At 42.0% G+C, this 27876-nt stretch overlaps 1 protein-coding gene across 1 annotated transcript in view; it reads left to right on the top strand.

Moving 5' to 3' along the window:
• Positions 1-27876, top strand: part of SUGCT (succinyl-CoA:glutarate-CoA transferase) — a 558844-nt gene that overhangs the window by 424592 nt on the left and 106376 nt on the right. Inside the window, exon 13 of the mRNA XM_051978583.1 lies at positions 12445-12508. Within this exon, the coding sequence (XP_051834543.1) occupies positions 12445-12508 (64 nt within the window). The remainder of the gene's footprint in view (positions 1-12444; positions 12509-27876) is intronic.

Below are 27876 nucleotides of genomic sequence, written 5' to 3'. Positions count from 1 at the left end.
CTGGCCTCCCCAGAGGCGCTTCTACAACGCACATTGAGACGTCATGGGGTCCAAAGCGGGGAGCCTCTTAGTGTCTCCTTGAAGTTAATTTGTAGTTGGGGTGAAAGAAACATCTTCACTTTTGGGCTTCCAAGCCACAGTTGCTCTCCATATTTTGGGAACCTTGGCGATGGCTGCCTTTCCATCTTGGCTGATGGAGCTTTCTCCCTTAATTCCGGAATACCCTCATGTTTCTTTGGGAAATGGGATCATGTTTGTAAAGAGCTTAGCACGGTGCTTGGCCCACGGAGGTGCTTAATCCACGTATTTCTCTTTCCTTTACGGCTGGGTGCCAAAGGCTGCCATTTTCAGGCTTTCTCAGGAATTCTCATTCTGACCACATTTAAGTTCCCATAAAGAGAGGCTGGAGCCTCCTCTGAGACGTTGAGAAGCGTAAGGGATCAGAGGCGCGATAAAGGGGTTCAGGGCCAAACGGAAAGCTCACATCTTCAGCTCAGACACTAGTTTATGTGAATCGGTGTAATTGGGCAGTTCTGGCTCAAGCCTTAATTAGAGGGCTGGAGCCTTTTCTGGAAAGGCCCTTTAGGAGGATCGCGGATAAGAGATTTAGCCCTGGAAGTGATCTTCGAAGCCAGAAAATTAAGTTGACTTGCCCAGAGTCACAGAGAGAACCCTACCGCCATTCTGTTCCGGCAGAGCGACTTCTCAGCTTGCACGTAGGGGAGAGGGAGGTGGGGGAGCACCTCGTCGGGAATCCCGGTCATCCACTCCCCTCAGGTGAGATCCAAGGTGGCCACCCATCCGCACTGCGTTCTTGTCCAGGATGGATCCCGTCAGGCAGCTCACACTGGGTCATCCGGGATTACTGGTCCTCCTTCCCCCATGCGGTCTTCTGTGATCCTTTGTCCCTTTTAGCAGAAAGACAGGTAGTGAGAACAGGGAGTTTTTGAGAGGAGAAGCAGTGCCTTAGAGAATAATGCTATATACATTTAGAGTAAATGTGAATTTTATTTTCTCAACTCCTGGAGAATGTGAGGGGAGGATCCGGTTTGCATTTTGTGACTCTCCTGCCTTTTTCTACCTTGCCCTGAATTCTGTTTGGGGAATTCTACATGCCATGAGAAAATATACTATACTTCTATTTTCTGTTTTGTTGCTCTGAATACAAAATGCGAGTGAATATTCATGAGCTCCATAGACACCAGCCAGCGATTAGGTCTCATGAATGAAAAAACATAATGAAGGCAACATGTGTCTCCATTTACTTGGAGCATGTTCCCTCTGAAGGACCAGCATGAATCCAAGCTCCCTTAATCTGCATAAACAAATTGCTGAATTGGAGAAAGATAAATTTGATGCAAAACCAGATTTCCGTTTTAAGTTTCAACGATGTTATTGTGAATACCAAAGCTAATTATAAAAAGATGCTAAAAATGAGATGAGGGTTTCTCTCTGCCCCTAAAGTCCCTCTGTTTGGGGGGCACAAGGGACTGTGGGTAGAGGGTAAGGCAGCAAAGCAGGTTCCATCAACACGGAATGGCTTTGATCACAAAATTTAAAAGCAAAATGCCCTTCATTCTGTTTGCTGACTGACCTACGAAGCAATCCACCCTTCTGGTTACCTCCGTGAGCGGAACGGCCTTGTCCGGGCTTTTAGATCAGTCAATTGATTGCTTAAATGCAGTCCTGGGGACAGCATGCGTCCAAGGTTTAAGCAGCTGCCGGGCCAAGCGCAGAGGGGTGCATTCCCAGATGACGGGTGCCCTCTAGGAAGGGAATTCTTCGCTTAAAGTGGCTCTTTTTGTGCAAAATGACCTTCGTTCTGTTCACTGACCAACGGACAAATCGATCCACCATTCCGGTTACTTCAGCGAGAAGAACGTCGCCTGGCCACTGTATCCCCTCTTGTGTTGTCTCTCACTGAAAACAACTGAAAATCCATTTTTGTGAACCTTTTGGCAGTCCATGAAGTCTATGGATTCCTTTTTAGGATAATGTTTTTTAGGATAATGTATAACATAAAATGCAAAGAATAAGAAAGGAAAGCAATGATTTTGAAATACTACTAATGCAATACTAATGTATTATTATATATGTGTGTATTGCGTATTGTATATTATATACATATTATATATGTGTGTATTGTATATTATATACATTTTATATATACTGTATGTATATAAATATGTATATTAATATATATATAGTATGAACTCTAGATTAAGAATCCCTTTCCTATATAAAAATAAAAATTTCTTGAGGGTAGAAAGAGGCTTAACACGGAGCATGGAACATTGTAAGTGCTACATATATATATGTATATATATATATATATATATATATGTCTATATATTTATAATTCAAGTACAAATTAATGGTAATAAAACAAATTGGTATCCAATCACAAGAGATACTAGGAAACCCACTGTCACTATGGCAAGCTTCTCTCAGGAGTGAGAAATATTGAAGGAGGATGGAATTAGCATGGGGATCATAAGAGATTGGAGCAGATGAAACACATTGGACTGACGGGATTGGCAATTTCCTTGTTAAAGGAGCATGAGGGAGAAGTAAAATATAGTGCCCGGTTGAGGGACAAGACTGAAAAAGAAGGATGAAGATGCTGTTAGGGGAAACAGCAAGTTTGGAGAAGGAGTGGTCCTGGGGGAAAAGATGACTTCCATTTTTGATGTCTTGAACTTGAGATGCTGGGAGAAGAGCCAGTAGGGAGCTGGTGGTCCAGCAGAGTGAGGGCTAGATGTCATCAGGATAAAAGTCATCACTGAATTCAAGGGAACCAGGATCGATACTATAGGCTTTTAGAGCACACGAGGAGAAGAAGGCTGGTCAGAGACTTTGGGCCACTTGTCCAGAGGGACAAGGATTTGTGACGACTAAGATGGAGATGGGGGAAAGGAGAAGAGTTTATCAGGGAAACCAGGAGGAGGAAAAGAAGGGTGAGTGGTAGTAAAAGCTATAGAGAGGTCAAGAGGATACAGACAGAGTCACGTTTGAGAGAACAATTCTGATGGGTGAAATTGAATGCTATTTTAGAATTGATGGAGATGGGTTTAGGAAGTGAGTGAGGGGGGACGGTGAGTGGAGATTTCCCATCAACTTCACTGTCTGAACCAGCAGAATTGCAGCAGGATGAGACCCCAAATGTTCAAAAAGAGATATCATGGTTAGAACTTCATCTGTCTGGGGGAGGGGAAGGTCCCGTTGAGGAGATCTTGGAGCTATCTCCAAGTGCTCCTTCGAGAGAGAGATTCCAGTTCAATATGCAGATGTAAGCTTCTCTACCCTGGCCTCCCCTATCCATCCATGTACCCCCTGTAGACCTCCTTTCCTTGCACACCCCCCCTTAAATATCTTCTATCTTCATGCATAGAGAGCCTCCTCATCTGCCTACTACATGCCAGGCCCTTTTCTAGTTCCTGGGGAGCCTGACAAAACCAAAGACCACTGAAATAGCTGACCTCTGAGTCACTTGTAGCTCTCGGCCCAAGATGCTCCGGCCATGGAGCCGGGGCAGCGATAGGGCAGCTTCTTGGAGGCTTCTTGGGTGGCTTTCGTTCCACTGCCTAGCTGATATAATGTCAACAAACAATATTGCTTCCGTATGCCTTGGATCACAGAGCAATTGTCACATTGATCAGCGGGCCCTCCATCTCTGTGGCTGCCCAGATCCCGAGCAGGACACGACATCATTTCCTTTGCGGTTTTCTGATCCTGGAGATCGCTCCTGATGAGTCTCGAATGGAGAGATAATGGGCCTCTGACATGCTCAGTGGGCAGGACTTTATTACCGAAGAAATTAGGAGCGAAGCAAATGTTGACAGTTATGTTCCTGTTCTCTTACATGCTGCTGATTCCCAAGGACAGGGCATATTTGAGAGCTTCCTGGCAGAGCCAGACTACTCCAAGTGTCCTTAATTACATGAGACTACTGAAAGTCTCCATCAAAGACCTCCAAACTCCCTTCCTCCTCTGGGTGGGCTTTGGTGCACACCGGCCTGAGTATTGTCCCGGAGAAAGAGGAGAGGGATTATGTAGGACAGGGGGAGGGAGGTGTCTGACTTCCCCGAAAGGAAACTCTGGGATCATTGATGAAAGTTGGACCTATGGTTCTTCGTGCTCCATCCAGGTCAGGAAATCAAGGTCTGCCTGAAACAGGACTTCTCCGTTGCACAGAACACAGGGAGAATTCTCACCGAGAACACTGCGGTTCCATTTCTTGCCAAGATCCATCAATCAACTTCAGAATGTGAGATGGTCAGACCAGGGCCCTAGGGATACCCATATAACAGGTTTTGTTGGAGCAAAAAGGCAGATTTCAAGGAAGATCTGACAGGAAACTGTGGCAGGAGAACAAATAAGAAGTGATGAGGTCCTCTTGACCTAGGGTAATAGTAGAGAGAAGAGGATGGTTGAAGAGGTTATAGAAGTAGAATGCAAAAGACATCAATTGACTTGACTATATAAGGGAGAGGAAAAAAGAGTCCAGGATGATTCTGAGTTTGGAAACTTTGAAAAGAACCCAGAAGTGTCTAGTCCAACCAACCTCTTCAAGGACACAGTTGGTAGTAAGGGTAAATAGCTTACACCTCAACTAAAAAAATAAAATCACTGACATAAGTATAAGTCAGAGGAAATGTAATTAGCCAGTAGGTTTTCTGAAAAAGATCTAGGGGTCTTAGTGGACTTAAGTCAGCAGTGTGTGGAAGCCAAAAAAGCAAATGGAATCTTGAACTGCATTAAGAGAGGGAGAGCTTCTGTGAATAAGGATGTCTCTGTACTGTGTTCCACATCACATCTGGGATATCATGTCTAGTGGTTCTGGTAATAGTTAATGAAAGATGAGTAAGCTGGGGAGTACCAAAGGGAACGCAACCAGGTTGGTAAAGGACGTGAAATGCATGGATAGAGAATCATGGGAAGGAGCTGGGGGTTTCTCCTCCAAGAGAAGACTTTGGCAGGGCTTGATTTTTGTGTTTAAGTATGTGAAAGCTGTGGTGTTCTCTTCTTTTTCTAAAATATGATGGTTCTCTGGGAGCAGGTTTCTTGGCGAGGTTTTCTGGAGGCAGCCTTAGTTTCAGTTCAGATCAATAATCACCCCCAAAACAGCCAGGAGTTAAAATCTAATCTTTTATTGTCTCTTCCAAAATAGCCCAGTGAGCTTTCTTTGATTCCGAGAGCTCTCGTTGCTAGTCTTTTGCCTCTGCCAGCTTCTGCCTCTAGCTCAACTCTGACTCCTGGCAATCTTCTGAACTGACTTCTCACTCCACTGACTCAGCTCCTTTTTATGCTCTTTTAGATGTGTGAACTCAAAGGTTGACTCCTCCTCCGAGAGTGGGATGATGGGAGGTGTGAATCTCATACTGAATTCTGACTTGTGCATCTCCCAAACTTGTGAACTAATGTGTGTGAACTCTCAAAGGTGCAAACCCAAGCACACAAGCATTGCTTCCACCAATTCCAGTGAGTCAAACCTTGCTTCAAGTTCTGGCCCATAACAAATCGTAGCGAAGAAGAGAAGCCTGGGTAGTCCTTGGGCCCCCATCCACGGACAATAGGATGAAGCTGTAAAAGCAGATTCAGGTTTGATATCTTGACCGTTAGAGCTTTCCCAAAATAGAATGAGTTGCTTCAGAAAGTGGAGAGTGGTTCCTTCCCATTACCCCCAGTTTGCCCGGTATAAATTGTGGACAGATGTGGGGTTTTTGGCATTTTCTCTTTAGAACGTGAGCCTCTTGAAGTCAGGAGCTATCTGCTGTCTGGACTGTAACACAGGGCCCGGTGAATAGTCAAAGATTCACGAACCCCTGCTAAGGTCTCTCTGCATAGCAGACGTCAGGACTGACCTTTCATGAGCTTACTCACAGCTTTCCTCAAATTCTGGGTTGTCAGAGTCCATCAAAACTAAGCTTAGCCTGGGAGAATGAGGAATTTATTCTATCTTGTTGTAACATATAACTTCATTTTCTTTTTACTATCGAGTAATTGGGAAAGTCTTTATAAGAAGAAAATACTGTCTTTTGGAATGAGTGGGGACAGCACAAAGTCACCACCATGACCGCTGCTCAGAACCATCTCTTGTGGCAGATTTTGCAGTTACGCTGCTTAGGAAGAAAACTTTTCCAACCATCCCCAAGGTTGCATGGATGAGCACTGGGATCATTTAACTAGAGAACCAAGTGCTAAGTAAGATCGAAAGGCTTGAGTTAATGATATCATGGGAGTCTGGGAGGAGGAGGGCGCTTAATGGCTTGACTTTGGTGCCTATAAATCATTCTATACATTCCATGACTTACACAAGCCCACCCTCTATATATCCCCCTCCATTTTAGAATTGTTATTTCTGTCCTTCCTCGTGCCAATTAATTCAAGAACTAGTTGGAACACACAATTAGGGCTCAACAGGGAAATGAGGCCTTTGGGGTCCATGTCATGTACATTTGCACCAAAGAGAAGTTGGGTTACAATAATTGGTTTAAATGAAGTAAGAAAACAGAAAAAAATGGTGTGCTTAAATTCGATCTCCATTATCTAAGTGCAGTTGGGGCCGATGGGACCACGGTCTAATTTCTCATGTGAAAGGATATTTAAGGGTGTTTTCTTTGTGGTCATTAAAAGTGTTTGGGAAATAGTGAAATTAACCTTTAACACTGTGTTCCTGAGTTATGACCTCCATTTCATAACAGTAGAAGCTCTGTCCCCCACAAACTTGTTTTCATGACACACTGAGAGGAAACGATAACGGGGATGATGAGATGCACGTAATTATCCCAGCTTTCTTTGCACAGTTAATTATGAAGAGTTATTCTCCACACAGATTCATGGAATAGTATTGTTCGTTTGCTTAAGGAAGGAAAATGATCTCGCTAATATCCTTTATCTTTTTTTGGTTTCTCAAAAAATAAAAGAAATACAGAAAGAATATCACCAATAATATTACTTGTGCGATTGTTTCTGGCAAAACTCAAGGCTTCAGACCCTTGGACTTTTTTTTTAGTTTTAAAGGTTAATGACCATGGTCCTTGCATACTTTCCCAGCATGTTTTCCAGAATGTCGTAAGGCAGGCTAAGATATTACATCTGTGACAAGTTCAAGAGCAATTGAAAATGGCTTTTGGAAATTGATGCAATGACAAGGCAGCATGGGAGTCCTATAATTAAATGAGTAAAAATAAGGTGATCAGCTCCATGACATTTTTCTAGAATCTATTAAATTGGTCTTGTACAAAGTTGGATAAAGAGCATGATTAAAAACTGAAAGCAAATGATATATTAAATGAACACCAAAGAGGAAAGTGATTTAAAACTGAAAATGAGTATTTCTCTGAATTAAGTTTGAAGCCATAAGCCATCCCTTGGTTTACAGGACAGTTCTTATGAACATGGGAATGGCATAGGAAGGGGGTGCCTAGCAGAACATTTCTTCTTCAGGCTCCCTGCCCAGGACAAGTGATTTATGGATGTCCAGTCCCAGGTACTGGGCACAAGTGGCTTCCGTGGCATCCTTCCTTGTAGGGAATATTGTCTGGTTCCTACTGGATCCTTCTTCCCCTTCATTGAACAAAGACCCTCTTTATGTAATACGAATAGATTTTTTTGGGGGGAGTTGAAGATGACCCCAAACTCCCCCCCCCATCCTTTATGATCAAAGTAACACTAACCATGCGATTTAGTGAGTTAATAATTGATTAGATCCAACTGGGGCAAGAAAGCAAACCACATGACACCAGTGCCTTCTGGCCCATTTCAGCCTTACATTTTAGGCCTTGGAGGTACCCATGGTTTGCCAATGGACAACATGGCCCCATGAGGACTTAGCATGAGGAAATCCCTGCTCTGCATGATACAGTTTTGGAAGGATTGGAAAGACCCGATCTGTATGAGCCAGTCTTACCCCTCAATGTGCACACACATACAGATGCAATCTTATCAATCTATGTATGTATTCATATGAATATATAAATACATGTGTAAATGTGTCTGTATACACAGACACATAGACTATGTGTTTATATGCACATACACATGTATAATTTATACGTATATATACACACATATATACATGCAGAGATAGATCTGTAGATAGAGGTAGATATTTATGTGTATGTAACATATCTATGTGTGTTTAAATGTTTATATTCATGTATATGTATCTGCATAAATATATACCTATCATTTATCTCTCTCTCCCTCTCTCTTTGTCTCCTTCTCCATCTCCATTTGTCTCTGTCTCTGTTTGTCTCTTTGCTCTGTCTGTCTGTCTCTTTTTTCTCCATCTCTCTCCTGTTTGCATTTCTGATCATTCTTGTGGTACACCAAGGGCAGAACTGTTTCAGTTTGGGGTTTGTAATGCCTAGTATACAGCAGGTACTTAATCAATGCTTTTTGATTGGTTGATTCCGGTCCCCATTTTGGGAGGTGGTCACCTAGTGAGAGGGAATGGGTATCTCGAGATGTTGCAGAGTTCATTTTATCTTAGGGTAGATTGGACAAGGTGGCCACTGGGGTCCCATTCATTATGAAATCCTGTGAGTTCATGTATTATTTCTGAGGAGAAATAGGTGACTAGGGAGTAAATTCATGTCTAAAGAAAGAATATGGATGCAGATTGAAGTATACTATTTTCCCTTTTGGTTTTGTTCTTTCTCATGATTTTTCCCCTTTTGTTCTGAGTCTTCTATCAACATGAGTAATGGAAAACTATGTTTTGACCCACATCAGATTGTTTTCTGTCTTGAGGAGGGGAAAGGAAGGGAAGGGAATATAAATTTGAAACCCAGAATCATCCAAAAAACCTATCTTTACATGTAACTGGAAAAAATAATATTAAGCAAGTGTAAACCTATGATTTCTTTGGTTTGGGAAGTTCCTCACGAGAAACTTTCTTTAACAACACATGTCAGCATCTTCTCTGAATCTTTGTACTGAGAGATTCAGTGACTTGTTCAAGGCCACACAGACAGTATGTCACAAAGGGGCGATGGGCTCCTTTTCTGTCTTTCTGGTTCCAAGATCAGCTTGCAGGTTAGGCTTTACTATCTTAAATGCAAAAGAGTTGAGAAAAACCTAGCAGATAGGAAGCTGTCCTATAAGGTATAGCAAGCACTTATTACATATCTTTTTTCCCCCTCATTCCCTCATTGATTTCTTTCTAGCAATCAGTGTAGAAGCCGGATGAGATATTTAAAAGGTTATTTCTACTAGGCAGTTAGAGATCCTTGGATATTCTATCTTCATGAAATTTTGAGTAATGTCTCTTTACCTTTACCTTTTAGGCTGATGATTAAATTTCAGTGTTAATTAATTTCAGAACCCTCAATTAAGTTATATTTTATTCAAAGCTTTCCTTTTCATCTTTCCAAGGGTGAGCCATGGGGCGACGAATGGTGTTTCAAACAGAGAGGCGAAGAAGGACAAGAAACGAAGGAAGAAGTGGGCAGAGCATTATCAGCTGGGAAGTGTCTGAGGCAGAATTTGAACTCAGGGAGATGAGCCTTCCTGATTCCTGGTCCAGTGCTCCATGCACTATGGTACCATCTATCTGACTTGGATGAAAAATAGGATCATCAGTTACAGATTAGCTCCAACTTCAAGTTGAATGGCAGTAAGATAGACCTCCTCTTATGCCAGTCACCCAGGAGATCCATTCACCCAATAGTGAGCTCATCACTCCTTTGCTTGTTGATGCCATAGTTGTTTTGAGATGGAACAGCTGGTAGGATGAGGGAGTAAAAGGAAAATAATAATGATTGCTGTTGTTATTAAACTGTTATCCAGATTCCATGGCCATTGCTTGTCTTCTAGAATGGAAATGAGGGATGGCATGGATGTAGAACATGGGGGAATGGGAAATGTGAAGAAATAACTGGCTCTAATTAGTTGAATTGGGACATGGGGAATAGTCTTTTTTATTTATTATGTTTTATTTATTTATTATTATATAGCTTTTAATTTACAAAATATATGCATGGGTAATTTTTCAGCATTGATAGTTGCAAAACCTTTTGTTCCAACTTTTCCCTCCTTTCCCCTATCTTCTCCCCCAGATGTCAGGTTGACCAATACATGTTAAATATGTTAAAATATAAGTCAAATACAATATTAGTATTGTCCAAACAGTTATTTTTCTGTACAAAAAGAATCAGACTCTGAAATAGTGTACAATTAGCCTGTGAAGGAAATCAAAAATGCAGGCGGACAAAAATAGAGGGACTGGGAATTCTATGTAATGGTTCATAGTCATCTCCCAGAGTTCTTTCCCTGGGTGTAGCTGGTTAGGTTCATTACTGCTCTATTGGAACTGATTTGAGTCATCTCATTGTTGAAGAGGGTCACGCCCACCAGAATTGATCATCATATAGTATTGTTGTTGAAGTATAGAATGATCTCCTAGTCCTGCTCATTTCCCTCAGCATCAGTTCCTGTAACTCTCTCCAGGACTCTCTGTGTTCCTCCTGTTGGTCATTTCTTACAGAACAATAATATTCCATAACATTCATATACTATAACTTATTCAGCCATTCTCTGATTGAGGGGCATCCACTCAGTTTCCAGTTTCTGGCCACATACATTTTGGCACATACAGGTCCCTTTCCCATCTTTAAAATCTCTTTGGATATAAGCCCAGTAATAACACTGCTGGATCAAAGGTTATGCACAGTTTGATAACTTTTTGATCAAATTGCTCTCCAGAATGGCTGGATGTATTCACAATTCCACCAACAATGTAGCAGTGTCCCATTTTTCATGGGGATTAGTCTTAATGTGACACCATGGTATTTTAAGAAGAATAAAATGCCACATATCTCCTTATACTATTCAAAAGCTGCTTGCCAAATATTGTTAGACAACAAGACAAGGGAAGGAACCGTGCATTTATTAAGTACCTACTATTTATCAGGCAGTGGGTTAAGCACTTGATAAATATCATCCCATTTGATCCTGAAAACAATCCTGGGAGTTAGATGCTATTATAAACCCCATTTTACAGCTGAGGAAATCGAGACAGATAGAAACTAAGTTTCTTGTTCAAGATCATATAGCTAGTAAGTGAGACTAGTTCTAAATTCAGATCTTCCTGACTCTAAGCCCAGTGCTCTATCCATTTTAACATCTAGCTGTCTCAAGAGCTTCCATCAAGGTAATAGAATATATTATTATCAAGGGAAGGTTGTAAAATCAACTTTTGTTTCTTTTTTAGACATTAGTATAATCTAATCTTGCATAATCCATTGATGAAGTGAAGGACCTCATCACAGGGGCAAGGGGACAGGCTAAAGGATCTTCTGAGGACTTTTCCAGCCTTTCTTGAATGAAACTCTGTAGAGTATAACATGATGAATATTCTTACTATAAATACTTACTATAATATAAATAATAAGTTACTATAAATAAGTTCTTCTACTCATATCTTCTTCTGTCATTTCCAATCCAATGATGAGGAATCAGCACCATAATGGCTGGATTACTTGTTGCCTCTACAACAGAAAATGGCCATTGCGTGATCTTGGAAATGGCCAGACTCGAGGCATTTGACCTCTTCCCTTTTCTTTTGTAAGTGAGATTCTCATCTTTACCCAGATGCTTTAATATTAGGATTCTTCCCCTCAGGAGAACAGCTTGGCAGATCATTCAAAACCTGAATATTAAATACCATGTAAACATTTTAACATGTTACCGCCTTAATCACTTGGCCCGATTCCCTCAGTTGCTGGTGTCCAAAAGCATATGTTTATTTTGCATGTGTTATGTATGATGCTTCTTTGTGCCCCAGGGCAAGTCACGTGTTGTCTCAGGAGTTTTTTCACTGGGAGATTATACCAAAAAATCACGGATCTACTCTACAATCCAAAACTCAAACCAACTTCTGCAAGTACACGTTATTTCATGCCACTAGAGTGTAAATACCTTGAAGAGAGAGGATGTTTCAGAGTTGCTTTGTATTCCCAATCCTAAGCACAAAGCCTGCAACATGACTAGGTCCCCAGTAAATGTTTTAAGTGAATGGAACATAAAATATAGAATAGAAAATGATGTTTTTCAAAGTGGGGAAGATGGGAAAGAAAAGGCAATTGCTTTTCTAAACTAAACTAAACTAAAAATAAAATTTGATTGAAAAAATAAAATAGAAAGTGAAAGCTATGCTAGTTGAGAGGAGAAAGATTTCTGACTGGGAATTTTCAAGAAAAAGCTTCTGAGAGGAGTTGATGTAGCTGTATGTGAGTGAGGAGGCGGGGATTAGGCAGGATTAAGTTCTTTCTTTGATTTTTTTTTATTAAGGCATATATTTGTTGGACTTACTTGCGAAAGGGAATTTTAAATGGCCGTTGTATTCCCAACTTTCACGCATATTGTAAATTACATTGATGTCTTTGACCATCCCTTGAGATTTAATTTGTATTTAAGACTCTCTGTTCTTCCTTTCAGGTGCGACACAATGGTCTGATCATGGAAATGGACCACCCAACTGTGGGGAAGATCTCTGTACCAGGTTGGAAATGATGAGTTCTTTGATTTCATATTTTACCTCTTGGGTGCATTGTGACGTGACTATTGTGGGGAGCAGAGAGCCCCGGGCACAATGGAGGAAGCTGTTTCTGCTCCCATGCAATGGATGTGCGTCCCTCACCTCATCATGCTCTAAGAATTTCTGTTGTGTTAACAGAATGGAGTGAGGATGAAACATGCTCTTTGATGAGGTGTGAGAGTAAAAGTACCCCCTCCACTCTGATCCCTTAGTGAGCTCTTCTCATAACTTACACCGTGTCATCTGAATGGTAACGCAGGATTGACATGATTTACAACCCTCACTTTTGGGATTGCTATGAAGAGCGACTATTGTATTGATCAGGGAAGGGATGGGAGAAACCATGAGACATAAGCACATTCTCTCTCTCCCTCTTTCCCTCTGTCGCTCTCTCTTTCTCCTTCTCCCTCTCCCTCTTCCTCTTCTGTCCCCTTCTCTTTCCTTCCCTCCCTCCTTCTCTCTCTCTCTCTCTCTCTCTCTCTTCTCTCTCTCTCTCTCTCTCTCTCTCTCTCTCTCTCTTTCTCTTTCTCTGTATGAGACAAAGAGAGAGAGAGAGACAGAGCGACAGAGACAGAGAGTGGGGGAAGTAACTAGAGAAACTAAGTTACTAAGTAACTGGGGGGAAATAATTAAGGGAAAGAATGCCTGAAGAAGGCAGGAAAATGCGAGTTTTGTTTTTCTGGTTTATAATCTGTGCACAGATTACACGCATGTGGAAGTTCCTTGAGGGCAGGGTCCATCCTTTTGGTTGTATTTATGCTTAGAACAGTGTGTACATGTAGTAAGCACTTAATAAATACTGTTAACAGCACAAAGCTATCATCCTGTGATCCTCTGATTGAGACTAAATCACTACTTCTCCAGACAGTGGAGACAACTCTCCTTTTGGGCAATCATAATTATCGAATTTTTCCCGACAACAAACCAAAGTTTGCATCTGGGTTTGCATCTTTCCAGCTTCCACACATTGCTCTCACATCCCTATTCCTGCACTCTGGAGATAAATAAAACAACTGTATTCCCTGAAATTCCTTCAGATATCTGAAGACTTATATATCATCCCCTCCTCATCCCCCAGATCTTCTCTTCTCCAGGTCCTTCAACCAGTTGATTAAATACTGCCAGGTGTTTAGGTGTTTTCTCATTGAGGTGCTCTATTGAACTAGATTCTAAACACCCTGAGAATCATACATGCTCTTTGGGGATTACCTACAGCCTGTCCTCTTCTTGTTCTTCTATACCTCCTCTAAGCTCATATTTTCCTATCTTTTCCCCATGTGGCAAAGATCAGGATTTCTCTAAGATTGGAAAGACTTCAAGCCTAAGACACTCAGTTTCTTCATCTGTAAAATGAAGGGATTGTACTAGTTGGCTTTTATGACCTCTGCCATACTTAAATGTATGTGTTCCTTATGGGACCAGTCGTGGTTATGTTATCCAAGGAGGAATCAAGATAAGGGAGGGTATAAAACTTGTCCCCAGGGAATGGTCTTTTGGAGGCATCATGGTGTCAGGGGGGCCTGCTTCAGGCAAGGGAATGTCAATACATGTGAAATCCTGGGTCTTTCTAAAACAGCAAACTAAGGTCATCCGTTTGTATGGATCCCACACCTCTCTCGCCTGCCTGCCCATTTGTTTTTCAGAATACTTCTCTGATTAAAGAAATATTTGTTCTAAAGAATCATTCTTAATGTGCGCCATCTTGGTTTTGAAACGAGACTGATCCTTCCAGGGCATTTTTGAGATTAACATCTCACTGTCGCCTGAGACTAGTGCAGCTCTGCTCTCTACAGGGTCCTGATGGTGAGTGACAGCTTTGTTTACTGATCCCTCCCCGATAGGAAGCCTAAACTCGGGCTCTCATTTCAGGATGTGCTAATCAAAGGCATTTGAGGCAGGTGGGGCGCAGGGAAAGAAGGCATGTCAGCATGAGCCACTTTATTGGCCAGTTAGCCGTCTCAGAGGCGATACGCAATGAACCAAGCGAACAACTCCCACCCCCAAATGGATTCAGTTTCCCATCTTTGCTTGTAAGCGGATGGTTTGAATCTCAGGTTACCTTTTCCCATAGACACAATGGTATGAATGCACATAGGCTCTTAAGACTGAGCAACAACGTTCAGGAAACGCGAATGTTTTCCCGATAACTTTGCCGAACCTCAGACCACAGCTAAGAGCCCAAAGGATTCCAGCAGAGTGGATTCCAATGTGTCTTTCCAAAAATATTTGTGGAGTTCCAGCTGACGGGTCAGGAAGATGGGACCAGTACATGTCACTATTCAGGAAAAAAATATATATATTTCAGTATGTATTGTGTGCCAAGTGCTGTGCTAAGCGCTGGGAATACAAATACAAATAAAATCGAAGGCAACTCCTTCCTTCAAGGTGCTTCCATACAATCATGGAGAGGATGACACGTAAAAGGAAGTGGAAAATTGAAGGTTGGGGGAAGGAAGCAGACATGTTGGGTGGTGAGGAAGTCCCATCTTTTTGCTTTTGATTTCAGTCAGGAGTCCTAAGCTCTTCTGTCATTTGAAATGGAACTTACTAATTTTAAGGCTTAGTGTCTCTCTATAATTTTCTCTTTTCAAGCCTGGGAAATGAGTCTCTTCTGATTGTACGTTTGTGGCTGACTGATCTTTTCTGGGAAGACAGAACAGAATCTAAAGGACCCAGTAGGGACAGAGACCACTCATGTGATATCATGGATATAAGAAATGCCCATCGGAGGAAACTTTCCTAACGCATGTGGGTTGGTACCTTTGCTGCTTCTGCCGGTCTTAGAGAATTGAGCTTTAGTGACTTGTTCAAGGTCATCCAGCCAGTTTGTATCAGAACTGGGGCTTGACTTGAGTCTTCCTGGCTCAGAAGCCAGCTTTCCATGCCCTGGGCTGTGCTCCTGTAGGATGTAGTACTGACGTTCCCATGGATACCTTGGTCCTCCGTTTTGCAGCTTTGGATGCGCTTTGCACAGCCTCTTACTTCAGCCTTCTTCCTATCAGAATAGAGTCTGTGATCATTATCCAGGCTTATGAAAGTAGGGTGTCCAATTCCCTGATCTCTAAGGACAGCACCAAGGATCACTTTAAAAGATGTGCTTTTGTACAGGGAAGTGGAAAAGGGATCTCCTCTATCCAGGAGTAACTTTCCTGAGTGGAAAAGGGATCTCCTCCTTCCAGGAGTAACTCTCCTGAGAGGAAAAGGGATCTCCTCCATCCAGGAGTAACTCTCCTGAGAGGAAAAGGGATCTCCTCCATCCAGGAGTAACTCTCCTGAAGGAAAAGGGATCTCCTCCATCCAGGAGTAACTCTCCTGAGAGGAAAAGGGATCTCCTCCATCCAGGAGTAACTCTCCTGAGAGGAAAAGGGATTTCCTCCATCCAGGAGTAACTCTCCTGAGAGGAAAAGGGATATCCTCCATCCAGGAGTAACTCTCCTGAAGGAAAAGGGATCTCCTCCATCCAGGAGTAACTCTCCTGAGAGGAAAAGGGATCTCCTCCATCCAGGAGTAACTCTCCTGAGAGGAAAAGGGATATCCTCCATCCAGGAGTAACTCTCCTGAGTGAAAAACAGATCTCCTCCATCCAGGAGTAACTCTCCTGAGAGGAAAAGGGATCTCCTCCATCCAGGAGTAACTCTCCTGAAGGAAAAGGGATCTCCTCCATCCAGGAGTAACTCTCCTGAGAGGAAAAGGGATCCCCTCCATCCAGGAGTAACTCTCCTGAAGGAAAAGGGATCTCCTCCTTCCAGGAGTAACTCTCCTGAGTGGAAATGGGATCTCCTCCATCCAGGAGTAACTTCTGATTTGGGGATTGCATCATTTTTAGTTCATTCACATTGAGTCCTCTAAGAAGAAGATCCTTCTGAACTAATGTGGAGCAAGCCCAAGTGATCAGTGCTGAATTCAGGTTCTACCTATCGCCTCATTGGCACTGAATAAGTTTTTTTTTCCTTTGATTATCCTGAAAGGTTTGTTACAGTGCCCCAGTCCGGGCCATCCATCACAGGGACAGAACTGCTCAGGCATCATCATTTCCCAGAGGGCAGGAATCTGTCTGTTTAATTAGACAATCCATTAACAAATGCTTATTAGACCCTTCCACTGCACACATTAAAGCAGGCCAGCGCTTGCCAAGCTAGGCAGGTGCTCAGTAAAAGAGTTTGGGGGCTGATAAACCAAAGCCTTGTGAGAGAGAAGAATTTTAGCTCAGTAAATAGCTTATCCTGTGACCCAGGGAGGTCAGTTCTCCTGTCCGAACCTCAGTTTCCTCACGTCAAATTAAGAAGGTAAATTAGATGAGCTGTAAGCTCTCGTTCAGTTCAGCCCGTGGACACTGTTTCTGTGAAATCAGAGAATCTCTATTGGAAGACCTGAGAGAGCACCTGAAAAGTGGGTGGTCACTTTCTAGGACATCCCTCACAAGCTTCTGCTTGAAAATCTTCGGTAAAAAAGGATAAACACGGCCCCGTGAGGCTGCCCATTTTGTGCTGGGATGGCTCTAGGTGGAAGGAAGTTTTCTTAGACATCCAGCACCTTCTGGGTCTGCTTCTGGAGCCCAGGAGAATAGGGCTATTTCCTCTTAGAAAAGATATCTGAAGACAAAAGGCAGCCTTTTGCCCTCCTTTCCCCCTTAGCATCCCCCATTCAATGTGAATGAAACATTTGATTACAGTTATGGAAATTGTATACATGGACCTATGTTACTATTTATCTTCTTAAACATCCGTTTCTGAAAGTGGATTTCCTCTATTCTCCCTGTTCTCTGAAAACTTTGAACTATGCTTTCTTTTTTTATGAGGACATAACTCAGGATATGACCAACTTTCCAAGTTTTCTCTTCGACTTGAGAATCTAAAACAGAGCAGCCACTGTCTTCCAGAGTTCCCATACTCCTTTGGAAAGACGTCTCCTAATGGGTCACGATAAGGAATCGGGCGAAAGTATTTCCAAACAAATTTTTCTTATCATCTTCTGGCTTGAATGAAAATATCATTTGCACACGTGTATACCTAGATACAAGTTAGTAAGGATGGGCAACTGGCCTTGAACTTAAGATGACAGGGATTCTAGTTCAACAGCTGATAAATCTGGGCCTTTTGGGCAAACCACTAATCTCTCAGGCTTAGGACGATTTTTAAGACCAGAATGAAAGAGAAGTTAGAGCTTTGCCTATGGGGGTGGGGCAGAGATGGGGGAACTGAATGTGTCGGGGGAGATGAGGAGGACTCTCTTCATCAGGAATTCTCAATAGCTAGCACACATACACACAGGGGCACACATACATTTATACATGAACTCTGTTCATTTTTTGTCAGTTTAAATCATGAACATTTAGACAAGGAATCCAAGATATCCACCTTATTGTTAGCAATCTTTTCACTTGATATACTTTCAAGACTCTACTTTTCTATGCCATTTTAGAGAAAGGAGAAAGGAAGTATATCTGTGGTTTGATTGATATATAGAAGCTCCTATTCACAGATATAGCTAAAATATATTTTTATAACTTAAAATGAATATATTATTCATTATATAACATATTATGTGTTTTCTAGATACATATCCTAGATATACTTATGTATATATCTTTTGTATTTCTCTTATACATATGTATATAGAACACATACACTCACACACATGTATACATACATATGTATTGCTCTTAAAGGCATATAGATATGTAGAGTTATAGATTTCTATATGACCTAAAAGTGAAATTAATATTTCATAAGTGATCCTAGCAGTAGTGGGATGAACGACAATATATATCACTTGATTTACTGTGAAAACAAAACAAAACAAAACAAACAAAAAACCCAACAGGAACAATTTTTCTTCTTAAATCCATTTGATGTAAAGCTTATAAATACTGGTTTTTATAAGAAAAGCTCCATACAATTTTGATCCATTCTAAATGGAAAACAGGCTGAGGGTTTGATCATCCCTGTTGGTGAAAAAATCTTTTCCCAAGGCAAGAGGAGAAATGGCGAGTGCGATGTTGGGACTAGGATGTCATCTGTCTTGCCTTTGGAAGTCAGGTTAAGTTGGGGAAGGAGACAAGAGATGAAGGAAAGGCTTCTGCTCTTTCACCCAAAGAGAGAACATTGGCTAGGGATCACGTCTCCAAACAAAGCACCTGCTGAACTCCTAGCTGACCTCATCGCCGACATCCTGGCAGTGGGCTGTGTGAGACAAATCAGCAATTTTGTGCATGGATTTACCTTGTAGATATGGACTTCTTAGCGGGTCCCACTTCTCCAAACCAGGCCATTATTCCATTGTGAAGACAAGTACCATGACAGCTTCCTTGGTGAGGGGGTGGGGAGAACACGTGGAGGGGTGAGGAAATTGGCCAGAGGAAATTGAGAACTTGGAAGTGTCATCTGGAGATGATCTGGGGACCCCTGATAGAATTTACATTGTTAGGAGGTGGGCATTGTTCCAATTCTTATCTTTGTATCTGGTACAAAGTAAGCATTTGATAATTTTTTTTGGTATTTGGTTAATTTATTAACTGTCTTTATAAAATGAGCTAGACACTTTTTGTGGTGGCGAGGAACTGGAAACGGAGTAGATGCTCATCAGCTGGAGAACGGCTGGATAAGTTATGGTGTATGAATATTATGGAACATTATTGTTCTATAAGAACAATGATGGGGGGCTCAAACGGAGCAACAGAAAGCATGCCTTTAATCACCCAGGGTTTCATAAGGTTCTTTTTCTTTCCTTTAAAAAAAAAAAAAAACAAATGCAAGGAAGGGGGAGAATTGGAGGAATTAAAAAAAAACACAAACAAAGCCATGAACAAAAAGAAAAAGAAAAAACCAAAAACCGAACTATCCAGCATGGATGCCCCTGTGGTGTGTGGTTCCAGCATTCGGACTTAGTTCCAGTGGCACTGTCGAGCATGAGGAGCGGTAATTCCCTACTGTGTGTTGGATTTTTTTCCCAATCCACATACCGCTCTCCCGGGAAAGCCAACGTGGCACTTACTTGATGCTCCCGTCGCTATTTTCTGCTGCAGCTGTGGCTTTGGTGAGGGGTGCCAGGATGGCGCCCGGGACCCAGCCCTCGGCTGCAGGGATGATTATCAGCAAGATGATTTCAGAGGCCTGGAGAGATTTACAGGAACTGATGCTGAGGGAAGTAAGAAGAACCAAGAGAAAATTCTACATAGCAACAAGATCAAGTGATGATCAACTTTGATGGACGTGGCTCTTTTCAACAATGAGGTGATTCAGGCCAGTTCCAATTGACTTGGGATGGGGAGAGCCATCTGCACCCAGAGAGAGCACTGAGGGGCTGAACGTAGATCACAACATAGTGTTTTCAGTATTTTTGTTATTGTTTTATTGCTTTTTGTTTTCTTTTCCATTTTTTCCTCTTTGATCTGTTTTTTTTTTTTGTACACATGATAAATGTGGAAACGTACAGGAGAATTGCACATGTTTATCATATATTGGACTAAAGAAGAGAGAGAGAAAAATTTTGGAACAAAAGATTTTGCAAGGGTAAATGTTGAAAATTAGCTATGCATATATTTTGAAATTTAAAAAAACTAAACAATGAGCTAGAAATCATTCTTGGATCTTGGGTCTTTGAACTCCTGATTTACAGGGATTTGACCATATTGGGTCAGCTAAGGGTGCAGTGGATAGACCTAAAGGAGGAAGACTTGAATACAAATCTGACTTAAGATACTTATTAGCTGGGTGACCCTAAGTAAGTGACTTACTCAACCTGCCTCAGTTTCCTCATCTAAAAAATGAATTGTAGAAAGAAATGCATACCACTCCAGTATTTCTACCAAGAAAATCAGGTCATGAAGAGTTGGAAATTACTGAAAAATATTTGAACAATAAATTTAAATGTTATATTATATTATACCATATTATTATACTACTTTCTATTATTTATATCATAACATTATTGATATTATATCACATCAATCCTTACTCAAGCTAAATGCCGTTATCCAACAGATAAAATGGTTGAAAATCAAGCACTTTTGAATGACTGAGCTTTGGCTTCTGGGTGCCCCTACGCCCTACAGCAGCACATATGCTTGAAGACCAGGACTGTTTTTCTCCCTGGAGTAAAAGTTTAGCTTTTGTCCTGAAACCACTGAAGGGGGAGCTGGGAAACGGCCAACAAGGGACTGGCGTGTTAAGTCCATGGTGGAAAGTCATGTGTAAACAATCTGGAAAGAGTCCAGCCTGCCTGGTATTTCCTTTATGTGGAGAGATTGTGCCCTGGCTGGCCTAAGTCGTGCTCTATTAACATGGAAAAGACAGAGACTTGGGGGGAGGGCGAGGAAGAGACCAGGAGGAGGTAGGGAGGGGAGGGCGGTGGAAATGAAGGAGTTAACAGTGTTCTAAGTGGTTAAAAGCTTGATCCTTAATTTTCAAAGAAAAAGAAAATGAAGGAAAGAAAGAAGAAGCTAGAGCCATTTCCCTAAAGCCACGGTAACTAATGGAGTTGTATAATCTATCCCATTTATCATATCTGCTTCAAAACCTCAGCCTTTAATCTGCCCAGAGCTGAGTCTGGGGCCACACAGGGTCTGTTTGCAGCCAATGTCCTCTGCAGCTGGAGAGGAGGCTGCCTCCAGAGAGCTGGTGGGGGAGAAGAGCTTTGCTTTTATAGCCAGAATCTCCAAATCGCAAATGATGGCCAAAGCCAGCCCAGGGGTACCTGAGCAGGAATCCTCTCGGCCGCATGCTTTGCAAGTGGTTAAACAGGGGGACCTCCCGGAATATCTCGGGACTATTCCCACCACGAGAGAGCCATCCCTTTCCTCAAGCCAAAATTTCCTTCTCTGATCGCTCCCTGGAGCCGAGCAGAACACATCGATCTAACGGTTAATAATAATAACAGCTGATATTTATATGGCACTTACTGTGTATCAAGCATTGTACTAAGTGCTTTACACTTGTTATTTCATTTGATCTTTATGACAACACTGAGAGGTAGGTATTATTATCCCTATTTTACAGATGAGGAAACTGAGGCAGAGTTTAAGTGACTTGCCCAGAATCTCTCAGCTAGTAAGTGTTCAAAGCCAGATTGAAAGTGTTCCCGACTCCTGGTCCAGTACCCTAACCATTATCCGGCACCCCTCGCTGTCCCAAATATAGCATAAAAATAACAAAAATGTAATAATAATAGCAGTGGCTGTCATTTACCCAGCTTTTAAGTTCTGCAAATCACTTCCTGTCTTATTTACTTGTTTAATATTTAATTAATATTTACTTATTTAAGCCTCATCAACCACCCTGTGAGGATTGTTATCCTGGAAGAATAATAGGAGCCTCAGGAAAACTGGGGGAGGGGAGTAAGTAGCATGGCCAGAGCCATACATCTAGAATACTAAGTGTCTTCCAAGAATTGTGGTTTATACACCAGGCCATCCCCCTGTCGCCCCAAGGACAGCAGCGTGGCACAGGGAATGCTGATTGTCAGTACAGTCCGGTGTCTTTCCTGGATGGTCCCTTCCAGATCTCGTTCTGTTTTCACGACGCTTGTGAACACAAAGCCTTTTGAAAAACAGAAGAAATGGGGCACAGGAAATGATCGGAGTTGCTGGAGTGATATAAGCCAGTCAAGATGAGTTTTCATGCTTTGAATCCCCTCCCTAATTTCTGTTTCCCTTGGACAACATCGCGGAAGTGGATTAGGGACAAAGACATCGGCTAGCGGGTGCTCAAGGTGGCTTGTGGGGGTCCAGGTGAGCCCCAATCCGGCCTCCAGGGCAATGGCGTCCCTTCAGAAGAAGAGGATGCTTCTTTTTCCTGGAAGCCGCCTCGAGGAAGGCAGAACAACTCTCAGAGCTCAAGCTTAGAAATGAGACTGATTAAGTGGAAGGAAACTTTTAAAAAATATGACAGGGCTGATGAGGTGATTAAAGGATACAATTTAAGTAGTGAAATGTGATGAATCTGAGATATATGACCTGGAGGAGAGATGACAATCGGGCACATGAGAACGGGCTATAAATACTCCAAAGGGATGATGTCAAAGAGCTGGCAAGCTCAATTAACGTGCTGAATGAAGAGAAGCAGCCTGCATCTACAGAGCAAGCTACATTATGGAAACAAGATTTGACAGGGAAGACGGGGGGACGGGCACCCTACAAGATTAGAGCTCCTGAGGGCAGAGATGCAGAGCTGGACAGGATGGAACGGACGCAGGATCATAGGCTAGAACTGGAAGGACTTTCAAGGCCTTCAAGTCCCACCTCCCATTGTATAGAAATGAGACCCAGAGACTGGACTGGCTCATGGCCTTATGTCTTCCAAGTGGCAAAGCTGGGTCCCGTCCCTCATAGAAGTCCTCTATTGACTTTTACAGCACCCAAAGGTGGTCAGTCTTATTCAAATCATGTATTGGCTCTTTCCCATCCTGCCCCTGTGGCAGAAAGGTGAGGGATGGACAAAATGACCTCACTTTCTTAGAAGGCTTGTTATAAGTTGATGAAAAAGCTTGGAATGGTCAGTAATTTCCCCTAACCCAGACTTAGCCAGGTGATCCACACTAAACACCCTGGAGTAGTGGTTCTCAAACTTTTGTTTTCAGTATCTTTATCCTATTACAAATTATTGAGGATCTCTCCGAAGAGTTTTTGTTGACCTGGATTATATTTATAGACATTTGCCATATTGGAAGTAAAAACTATTTTTGAATTTGTAGACCAGAGATCCCCGGGATTCTCTAGACCATACTTTGAGAACCACTGCTCTGGAGCCATAAGATTAGCTTTAGAGCTGGAAGGGAATCTGTCTCTTTTATACATGAAGAAGCTAAAGTCCAGAGAGGTAACTAGACTTCCCTGTGGGACAGAATCAGAATATGAACCTAAATGCCCTGAAGAAAAATCCTTTCCCAGGCTTCCTAAGGCACCTCTGCAGCTATTGCCCAGTGTGGGCGCAAGAAGTCTTGGCTTTTCTTTCATGGTTTAAGGAGCATCATGGGGGGTGTCCTGGAGGGTCCAACAGAGAGACTGGGCGGGACACAGGGCCGGCCTTTCAGAACCACAGAGAAGCCAGGACATCAGCTCGAAGGCTTTCTGCCTGCTCACTAAGGAAACCAAGGTGCAGCCGGGCTTAGGAGAGCTATGTGTGTGCATGTGCATTTTTACATATATATATATGTATGTATGTATGTATTCTTTCCTTTGAGCAGAGTGAATACTGATTGAAAAAATTTAATTTCTTATTCCTATTTATGATCCTTTTGAGACAAACAGCTCATACTTGCGTTACCTCATGCGCCTTTTTTAGTCATTAGGGCCAAGTACTTATGTCTTTTACATTTGTGCAACTGATTTCAATTTTGAGGAATTCAGTACCAGAGCAGGAACTTAGTCGACATGATATATATCATCTCATTTGGCGATCCTCATAATGCTTTCTTTTTTTCTTTAATAAATATATAAATGACAGATTGGCATTGATTGGAAAACCAGAACAAATGGGAAGGTTAAAAAAGTGATTTGAATAAGTTTCTGGAATGATTTAAAAGGATAAGGGATTTCCATGGGTGGGTGGGGCATGAATTAGAATGTAATACAACAGCAACCACAACAACTAAAAAAAAAAAAAAACTTTCCATTATCCATTTGGAATTTTTTTTTTTTTTTAATGGAGACAGACTGAGATTTTGGACTGAATTGACCGTTTCAACATAAATGGTGTTTCCTCCAAGGCGGACCCCAATCTCCCTCCTAGGATATTAGGGTCACAGATCCGGAGCTGAGAAAAGGCTCAAGAAAACAGTCTATGTTCTTTTACCTGGAGTCTAAAAGCAGCTGGTTGGATATAAACCCAGTCACAACAAAATCTTGAAGCTAGTAAATTTTATCTTTGTGTGGAGATAGCTTCTGCCTGATGTCATCTATCCCTCAAAGGGAGGCTTACCCTTTGACATTCTGCATTTTAGAGGTTCTCAGTCCTAGGAGAATCTCAGTCATGTTTCTTGAAAATTTCAACATTTTTTTCTTAATAGATTTTTTATTTTTTCAAGCTAGAGTGAAAATTGAAATGACGCCATGCTATTCCTCGAGAGAAGAGGGCCTCATCTTGCCCTTTTATAGCAATATGATAGCTGAGTCGAGAGAAAAGTACAAGTGATGGCCGACACTCTCCTTATTGGGGGTTTTATCTCTAATCAAAAGCAGATTTCCATTAGTTATTTCATTCCATTTGCAGTGAATTACAGAGTGTGTGTGTGTGTGTGTGTGTGTGTGTGTGTGTGTGTGTATGTTTAAATCTTCTGTTGTGGATTTTTCCCAGCAAGGAGAGTAAAAACAAAACTATCACTTTAAAACAGTCAGTCTTAAATAGGAGGAAGAATACCAAATTCCCAATCTGGAGACAGATATCCTGGATGAAATACCACACTTCAGATGAAGGTGATCTTTATCGTAACAAAGATGTCTTCTGTGGGACTTGGGTCTTTTCAGATACAAGGGAAGAAAGAAAGAAAGAGAGAAAAAAGAAAAAAGAAAGAAAGGAAGGAAGGAAGGAAGGAAGGAAAAAAGAAAAAGAAAGGAAGGAAGGAAAGATAAAATAAAAAAAAGAAAAAAGAGAGAAAGAAAGGAAGGAATGAAGAAAAGAAAGAAAAAGAAAGAAAGAAAGAAAAAGAAAGACAGGAAAGAAGGAAGGAAGGAAAGAAGGAAGAAAGGAAAGGAAATGATTCACCTCATCCCCTTTTGCAATACAAGTTTCTTAGGCTCCTTCTCATCCATTTCTCCCACCCCCATCTTTCCAACACTAAATGTTGGACTAAACTCTGACTAGGGTCAGAGATAGAAATCAAATGGACAAAGCCAAAAGCCAAAGGATGCAGCTCCCGCCTCCGGGGTCCAGCCCAGAGCAATGCTCTCAGAATGTTTCTGAGCGTTTGAGGATTAAGAAAACCTGATCTTTGGGACAGACGGGTTCCCAAGGCAAGGATGACCCAACATCCTTGCTTCCTTTCCTTTTCCCACTCTCTGGGACCCTTCTTTTAAAGGGCAGGTGTGCACGTGGGTAACGGTGTCAGTGGGAAGGATTGGGGGAGCCTGGAGAATTTTTTTAAAAAAGGAAAGAAGTGGAAGTGACCCGATTGATCAGCCCATCTATCATTCAACAAGTATTTATTAAGAGTGCCAGGCCTTGGCTAGCTGCTGAAACACAGTGACCAAAAGGAAGAAATCCTTCCTTTCAAGGTAGTTACTTTCTATTGGAAGAGACAAGCTTATATATACAGAGACGAAGCAAGTATAAATACTAAGGGAATTAGCACAAGTGCAAAGTCATTCAGCGCAAGGTAAGTTGGGAGGGTTGGGGGAGGGGGTCAGTCAAGAAACATTTAGGTGCTGACTGTGTGCCAAGCTTCAGAATGACTAAAATAACACAGAAAATTAGAATCCCTTAAAATGCACAGATGAGATCGTGTGTTGCTCACAAGGAGACCAGATCCCTGGGCTGGCCCCTTATCACATAGATTTTACAAAAATCTCATTGAATCCTCAAAATAATGCTGTGAGGTAGGTGCTGAGATTATTCCCATTTTAGGGGTAAGGAAACTGAGGTGAAGTGATTTGTCCAGACTTTTATAAGAAAGGGAATAGGCATTTATTAAGCACCTTCTATATGCCAGGCACTGTGCTAAGTATTTTACAAAAATCTCAAACAAACCTGTGAGGTAGGGGCTGAGATTATTCCCATTTTAGGGGTAAGGAAACTGAGGTGAAGTGATTTGTCAGGAGTCACCCTGCTAGTAAGTCTCTGAAGCTAAATTTGACCCCGGGATTTCCTTGGCCCGGGCCCGGGCACTACCGTGCCACCCATGGGCCTCTTCTGAAGGCACACGACAAGTGAGGGGCATTCAGCATTGGACAGACTTCTTCAGCAAAAGCTATTTCCTCCCCAATAGTTTTTTTTGAGTGTGAAGTAGTTTTTTTCCTGATGAACGTGGAGATCAGCTAGCTAATTTCATTGTTTGTCTTTCCTGTGTGCACACACATGGGTTTGCAAACAACCTATTCCCCTGACCTGCACGGCCGGTTATTTGCGTGTGAATTATTAGGCCATAAAAATGAGATTATTGATGAAAGAGCGCTTTGTCGAGTTGGAAGCATTATGGAGGCCTGAATTATTACGTGTCTGCTTGTGATACGCATACTTTGGCCCCAGAGAAATGGGATTAAACTGGATGCCTGAGACTGGCTCTAGGAATTAGAGTTCCAATTTAAGGAGAAGTGATTTAGCGGATGATGGCCGTGTCCGAGCCACATGGGCGTCTCCGTGAGGAAAGGGGCAAGGAGGCACATCCATTCTCCTCCTTTTCTTTGCCTTTTTGAAACGAACCTACCGCTTCTTTTTTCTTTCAAAACAAGCAAGCGAAAACAAGGGTTTTCTTTTCCCCTTCTTTCATTACTTTCCAATAACTTCTTCTAACCCTCCAAATCCTTAAAACACAGCTGCACGTCAGCTAAACCAAAGTGCTTACATTCTAACGTGGGAAAACAACATGGAGGCAGCCTGGCCTCTGACATGTCCAGGAGTGGGGCCATTAGGTCACAAAGGTTATCTTTGGCTTTTCTTCTTCTTCTTTTTTTATTTTCCAAAGGAAAAATAAGTGTATGTATATTTACATTTGTAACAGGGCCAAGACAAACAGCCCACTGTGAGAGAAGACTGTCCTGTTTGTATGGCCCAGGTCAAACCTGCTCAGAGAAAGTACTTTCCCTTTTTTGTGATCTTCCTCTCATAGAACATACGCTCCCTGATGGTAGAGGCCATCCCGTTTGGCTGTAAAGCCAAGTTTGTTTTTACGACAAAATACATAAATGTCTTTCTCTGAGTTTCTCTTTTGTGTGTGTGATTTTCTCTGTCTTCCTCTCTTGGTCTTTGTCTTTTTGTCTATCTCTCTATCTGTCTGTCTGTCTGTCTGTCTCTGTGTGTCTCTTTCTCCCTTTGTGCCTCTCTGTCTCTGTGTGTCTCTGCGTCTCTCTTGTCTCTACCCCTTTCTCTGTCTCTTTGTCTCTGTCTCACTCTGTCTGTCTGTCTCTGTATCTGTCTGTGTCTGTGTCTCTCTGTGTGTCTCTGCGTCTCTCTTATCTCTACCCCTTTCTCTGTCTATCTGTTTGTCTCTTTGTCACGGTGTGTTTCTCTGTCTCTTTGTCTCTGTCTCACTCTGTCTGTCTCTCTCTGTATCTGTCTGTGTCTCTGTCTCTCTGTGTGTCTCTGCGTCTCTCTTGTCTCTACCCCTTTCTCTGTCTGTCTCTTTGTCACTGTGTGTTTCCCTGTGTCTCTTTTGTCTCTCCTTCTGTTTCTCTCTTTATTTCT

Source organism: Antechinus flavipes, chromosome 1, assembly GCF_016432865.1.
Source record: "Antechinus flavipes isolate AdamAnt ecotype Samford, QLD, Australia chromosome 1, AdamAnt_v2, whole genome shotgun sequence".
Lineage (NCBI taxonomy): Eukaryota > Metazoa > Chordata > Mammalia > Dasyuromorphia > Dasyuridae > Antechinus > Antechinus flavipes.
The sequence above is the reverse complement of the archived record's forward strand: the minus strand, read 5'-3'. Positions and strand labels throughout refer to the sequence as shown.